Genomic DNA, 6,321 nt, shown 5'->3' with positions numbered 1-6,321 from the left:
AGTGGCTTCCCTTGTCATGGAGCACAGGCTCTAGGTGCGCGGGCTTCAGTAGTTGTGGCTCGCGGGCTCTAGAGCGCAGGCTCAGTAGTTGTGGCGCACGGGCTTAGCTGCTCCTTGGAATGTGGGATCTTCCTGGACCAGGGATCGAACCCGTGTCCCCTGCATTGGCAGGTGGATTCTTAACCACTGTGCCACCAGGGAAGTCCCTCCTCTGGTCTTAAGTCCTTGTTTTTCGTAACTTTTGACCATTTAAATGTTGATAACACAGTAGAACGTCCTCTAACTGGACTATGCGTTTTCAGAGAGAATTCAGAGGTGAAGTGCTCATCTTGTCAAATCAGAGTACTATCAACATGATATATCAGAAGTGTTAAGCAACCTTAATAGTTTGGTTAAGGTCTCTCCAGAACAAAGTTAACATTTTCCCTCTTCCATGTTCGTGAGTCACTAAGTCTAGCCCACAGTAAGTTCCACTTACTGGAAGGGGGAGCATCTACTTTTATTTAGAATCCTTTTTAAGATTTATGGCTTAATTTATTCAAATCACCTGCAGCAGCATGGACTCATTTTATACTTTGGGTTGTAATCACTCATTTTTAAGATGAAGAAACAAAGAGACTCAAAAAAGATGGCTTGTCCATCACACAGGGTAAGTTGGTAGGAGCCATGGCAAGACCCACCTCTCCAAGGTTCTTCCAAGTTGGAAGAGAACTGTGAAGAGATCTGTGTATCAAGGTAATGGAACGTTAATCAGCAATAAAAAGGAATGAAGTCCTGAAACATGCTGTGATGAACCCTGAAAACATTATGCCATTGTCTTGCCTTGGGGTAGCAGTCACTATCACACAGCGCTATGCTAAGCCTCTGCAGAACACTCAGTACCATCTGGTGCCACTGGGTCCTTGGAGCTGGATGCATGCTTCCGGAAAGCAGAAACTTTCTTTTTCATCACCGACGAAAATAGGGCTTGGTGTGTATTTGTGGGTGACCGAATCTTTATGTACTTTATGTACTGATGTGGAACAACCTCCAAGATCTGCCAAGTGAGAAAAAGCAAGATGCAAGAGTGCGATCCCTTTTTTGCACAGAAGGTGTGGGGGGCGAGTACACACCCACACGTGTTTATATATGGCTGTCTGGAAGGCTCTTCTGCTCAGGCTACATACACTTAGCTCAACAGTTTCCACTCCACTCCCGCTCTTTAAGAACTGGTCCACTTTTGGAATCAACACCTTCACTTTCAAAACAAGGTCTTCAAGGCCTTGGTCGGCTTTAGATGACTGAGGTAACTTAACACCACAACAAGCAGTGTAGAAAAGACCCAACCGCAGCCACCATTATCTCACCTTTCCTTAGGCTCCTCCTCCCAGGAAACCAGCTCACAGAACACAGGCTCACCCTGTCCCATGGTAGGGGCTGCATCAGTACCTCTTGTGCTCCTCTTTGACAGGTTAGATACATTCTCTGAAGCAATGTATCTATTAAATGGTTGCTGGTTTATCAACACACCCATGACCTCAAGACAGTCCCACACCCTGGTTAAATACAGAAGGAAGGAATCAAAATATCCCCAAGGGTGGCCCCTACACAAAGGAGAAAAGACTAGAGTCGAAAAGAACTTACATCAAGGCAATTTATTAACAGAAAACAATAATTTGAGGAGTCCTGTTCACAGACGGCGACCACGGCGACCCCCCTTCCTGCGGGTGCTGTCGGAGGGGATGGGGGTGACATCCTCTGTGGGGAGGAAGAGAAAACATCATTGCCTGGAGCTGGATGGGAAGGGGTCCAGGCCTCCCTAGGCCAGTTGGTCTAACGGATCAGCAGTGGATCCTGCTGCTTCACAAGTTAAGTCCTCAGTATTTAACAGATAGATGTGGAGCTGCCCCATCTGCTGCTTCCTCAAAATTTCTGATGTGGTTTGAACTCAACTTACCAGAAGGGGAAACTGAGGCTCAGAGTGGGTCACTTGCACAGGATGTCAGAGGCAGGTGATAAATCCAGGTTTCTGACACCTAGCGCACTGACTCTAGTGGAAAAATCCTCATAAACTGAAGAATATCTCCTTTTTAATAGCTAGGAGGCTGAAAATGTTCTGAAAAAATCTTGAGAGGGCTAGACCATTAGACTGAGGGATCAGTACACGTTGCTACAGAAACAATAGGGAAGGCTAGCATCTCCTTCCTAAGAGCTGTAAGTGGCCAGATCAGACATGAGGGTATAAATACTACACAAGTGTAGAGAACTGCTGTGATTCTCAACCATGGGAGCTACTGCCCCCTCCATACACTCTTGTCACAATGCCTGGCCTGCCCTACTGATATTGAGTAGTCAATGATCACGCAGGAGACACCCCCCCAAAATACCAACAGCAACCCCCATGAGAAATCTGGAAAGGACAATTCATCTCCTGTCAGTTCCACCAGTCACCATCAGGCACAGAAGTTCAGAAATGAGACGGCGCTGTCCCAATGCAGGACATTCACATCAAGGCAACAAGGGTGTTCAGGGAGAGAGTTTATGTCACATGGTGCCTCTTGCACTCCCTACTAACAAACCTAACTGGCAAAAGTTACCAGACTAGGCCCTGTATCCACTGAGCAGACCACATGCTTTCCGGGGTCCGTGCTTCAAAGCAAATCCAAGCATAAGCCAAAGAGGGGCACTCACCAATCCGCCCAATCTTCATTCCTGAACGGGCGAGGGCTCTAAGGGCTGACTGGGCCCCTGGTCCAGGAGTCTTGGTCCTAGGATATGAATATCTAAATTAAGAAAAGCCTTTGGCCAAGTCATTAGAAGATCCCACGACCCTCTAGTTCAGGGCTCTACAAACTTTTCTTTCTGCAAAGGGCCAGACCATAAATACTTCAGGCTTAGTATGCCACTTACTTTTTGTCACACACTCCCCCCAGCACCATGGGTCACAGTTTGTATCCTGCTCTGCCTGCACCCTGTTTAAGGAAGTGCCCCTTTTGGTCACATGCTGTGATTCTAAATGTTTCTGGTGATCTGTCCTTTTCCATCCTCCCAAGACCACAACACTATCATCGGTCCACTGGACCACTTTAACAACTTCCTATCTGGTCTGTTCCCAAAACAGCAGTCATCTTAAAAGACAAATAACAGGGCTTCCCGGGTGGCGCAGTGGTTGAGAGTCCACCTGCCGATGCAGGGGACACAGGTTCGTGCCCCGGTCCGGGAAGATCCCACGTGCCGCAGAGCGGCTGGGCCCGTAAGCCATGGCCACTGAGCCTGTGCGTCAGGAGCCTGTGCTCCGCAACAGGAGAGGCCACAACAGTGAGAGGCCCGCGTACCGCCAAAAAAAAAAAAAAAAAAAAGACAAATAACAACAATAAAATAAATATCATACAACCCAACCTCAACAGGTCATTACTGTTAACAAGTTTTCATGACCCCCTGCCCCCAGCCCAAGTCCAAATCTTAACTAGGTTCTTCAAGACCCAGCAGGACCTCACCCGCTCCTATCTTATCACACCTCATGCCACTTCTCCACAATGTGCCAAGCTCATTTCCACCCCAAGACCTTTTCCTTCCAGTTGTTCCTGGCTGGAATACTCTCCCATCCTTCCTTCACTGGACTGACTTCTAACCACAACATTAGGTCTTAGTTTAAACTTTATTACCAACCTATCCTTGACACATTTTTGCTTCCCAGCACTTGCTGCAAAAAGAAACCACATGCTCCCCTGCTCTATACTGCTTAAAGCCTGACTCTCCACCAGCCTAAGAGCCACATAAGAGGATGGAGACCATATCTATTTTCCCCCATCACTCTCTTCTAGTACTTAGAACACAGTACCTCGTATGCTGAGTGCTCAATTAACACAGTAAGTTAGCGCAGGGGAGGGTGCAGGAACCAGTTACAGGCATATCTCATTTTACTGCACTTCACAGATAATGCCTTTTTTAAAAAAACAAATTGAAGGCTTATGGCAACCCTTCATTGTCAGATAGTTAGGAATTTTTTTTAGCTGCAAATTATTTTTAACTTACGGTTATGTACACTGGTTTTTTTTTTTTAAAGACATGATACTACTGCACACTCAGTAGGCTACATACAGTACAGTGTAAACGTAACTTTTATACATGCTGGGATAACAAAAAATTCACATGACTTGCTTTACTGGTATATTTGCTTTAACACAGTGGTCTGGAACCAAACCCACAGCATCTTTGAGGTATGCCTGTATTAATTATGTACACACCTAGGATGTCTTGCCCAAGCCCAGTGACCTCACTGCCCAGTCCCAGCCTTACCTATTTCCTCCTGTGGCCCGGAGTTTGATGTGGAGGGCAGTGATGCCCAGCTCCTTGCACCTCTGGGCTACATCCTGGGCAGCCAACATGGCAGCATATGGAGATGACTCATCTCGGTCAGCCTTCACCTTCATCCCACCAGTTACACGGCAGATGGTTTCCCTGGGGACAAATGCACAGGGTCCTTTCTTTCCTACCCAACAAGGATTCAGAGTGCATACCACATCCTAATGAATAAAAAGCACTACTACTCAGGGAGGGCAGAGAATGAAGGTCAATTGAACATGCATCCTGATCTGACAAGACTGCCATGGGCTCTGCCTTGATGGGGTTCAGATCCTAGATAACTAAGCTCTGTATCGACGATTTACATGTACTTTTACATTTAATCCTCCTATTACTCCATGAGTAATTCCTCCTCATGTTACATACGAGCTCCCCATGCTGTAAGCCCATAAGGGCACAAAATGTCTCCTTCTCTCTCAGAACTCCAGTACCTAGGAGATCACACCATCTGTGGATTCATCAACCAAGCACATATCCTTATTTGAACATTTTACAACATTTATTTCAAGAGATCCCCTTAAACTGCCACCCAGTTCCAGGGTCGTTTCTAACCCCAACCCTTGTTAATTGGGTCCTGGGCCTCTCCACCTAGGTACTCACTTGCCAGAAAGATCGGTGACATGGACGAAAGTGTCATTGAAGGATGCAAAAATGTGGCACACACCAAATACATTTTCTCCTTCGGCCACCTGAGGACCAAGGCTGATGACCTGTTCTTCCTTCTTTTCTTTCCCCTTGCGAGGTGCCATTTCTTAAGGAAAGAAAAAAGAATCCCTGTGTTAACGACAGAAAACCCCAAAGTTTACTTCTCTGGGAATAACTGCTCCCCCGAGAAAGGTGCGCAGGACACGCGGGCACTTGCGCTCCCGCCCCACGCCGCGAACACGCCAGCGCTCAGGATTTCCAGGTGTCGCTTGCTGGAGGCTAACCCTGCCCTGCACCTCCCAGCCCACCGTGGCAAGACTTGAACGTCCCTCGTCTCGGCCTTCAGCGGCAATAGGCGCACGGTAGATGCTCAACAAACACTGATGTTAGGAGAAATTAAGCCTTCCCCTAATTTCTGGCTTTGAGAAACCTGCCCTGAGCGCCCAGAAATTAAAACGTGCCCGACTTAGCAGTCACTCAGATTTAGGAAACACCTAACGAAGGGCCATTTTTTCTGCATTCCCCTCTGGAATCCTCACTACATCCTCACGGAATTCGTACGACTACTCTTACTTTCCAGATCGAAAATAAACTAGAAATCAGGGGACCGGCCTGCGACCGCTCACGAAAAAGCTGGTGGGGTAAAGGTGGGAGGTCACAAAGGACTAAATTTCCCGCTCCTTTCCCAATCAACCATGCTGTGCTACCTTTTCAGCGCAGGTGTGGTCGTGGCGCGGGGCCTATGCCTTCGAGGCGAGACCTGAACTCACCCCTGCTTTACCGGCTTTTCCCTGAAGCAAGACCGCCGCCTCCCGAGACGGGGCGCGAACCAGAGTCTGGGTCGGCCCGCCGAGCTCCTCTCGCCCAGCACTTGGTTTGTCTTCCACGGAAAGACCCCAGCCCCGCGCCCCCGGCCCCGGCAGGTCCCCGCGCCGCAGGATGCCACCCGATTTTCCTCGCCCAGGGATCCTACCTACTAGTCTTATCCAGAATCAGCCACCAGAAAGAAAGAGAGGGAGAGGGCGGGGCGACGGGTCACGCACGTGTCCCCGGAAGTGTACGTCTGCGGTCACGGGGCGAGGCAGGCTCCCGGAAGACGCCGATTTTAGCGTTTCCAAGGAGATTAAAACGCCCTCGAGAATACAGCTTACTTAAAGGAGCGCCTAAGGAGGTAAGAGGCTGGGTGTCTTGGCGAGCGGGTCTGCTTCTAAGACTGCACGAAGCAGCCGCACACGGTGGGTGTGGAAGGCCTGTATCCTAAGATGGCGGCGACCGCGACTTCCCTGACCCTGAGCCTGGTCAGCCTGGGGGGCGGCAGCGCCCCCCGTGGTG

At 48.9% G+C, this 6,321-nt stretch overlaps 1 protein-coding gene across 3 annotated transcripts; it reads right to left on the bottom strand.

Annotated features, from left to right (window-relative positions):
* Window positions 1-1,619: 1,619 nt before the first annotated feature.
* RPS14 (ribosomal protein S14) lies at window positions 1,620-6,079 on the bottom strand. Of its 3 annotated transcripts, none has more exons than XM_082835539.1 (5): window positions 5,963-6,079; window positions 4,945-5,095; window positions 4,279-4,440; window positions 2,671-2,747; window positions 1,620-1,737 (listed from the first exon to the last, which is right to left on the bottom strand). In XM_082835539.1, the coding sequence occupies exons 2-5, from the start codon at window positions 5,091-5,093 to the stop codon at window positions 1,670-1,672; spliced, it is 456 nt and encodes a 151-aa protein (XP_082691665.1). In that variant the 5' UTR covers window positions 5,094-5,095; window positions 5,963-6,079; the 3' UTR covers window positions 1,620-1,669. The 3 variants fall into 3 exon arrangements, with proteins under 3 accessions (XP_082691665.1, XP_082691667.1, XP_082691666.1); XM_082835541.1 differs by having other exon boundaries at window positions 1,624-1,737; window positions 5,967-6,044; XM_082835540.1 differs by lacking the exon at window positions 5,963-6,079 and adding an exon at window positions 5,760-5,892 and having other exon boundaries at window positions 1,624-1,737.
* Between the last annotated feature and the right edge of the window lie 242 nt (window positions 6,080-6,321).

The sequence above is a fragment of the Leucopleurus acutus genome, assembly GCF_964270905.1.
Source record: "Leucopleurus acutus genome assembly, chromosome: 3".
Lineage (NCBI taxonomy): Eukaryota > Metazoa > Chordata > Mammalia > Artiodactyla > Delphinidae > Leucopleurus > Leucopleurus acutus.
Note: the sequence above shows the minus strand (reverse complement) of the source record. Positions and strands in the feature narration are given on the sequence as shown.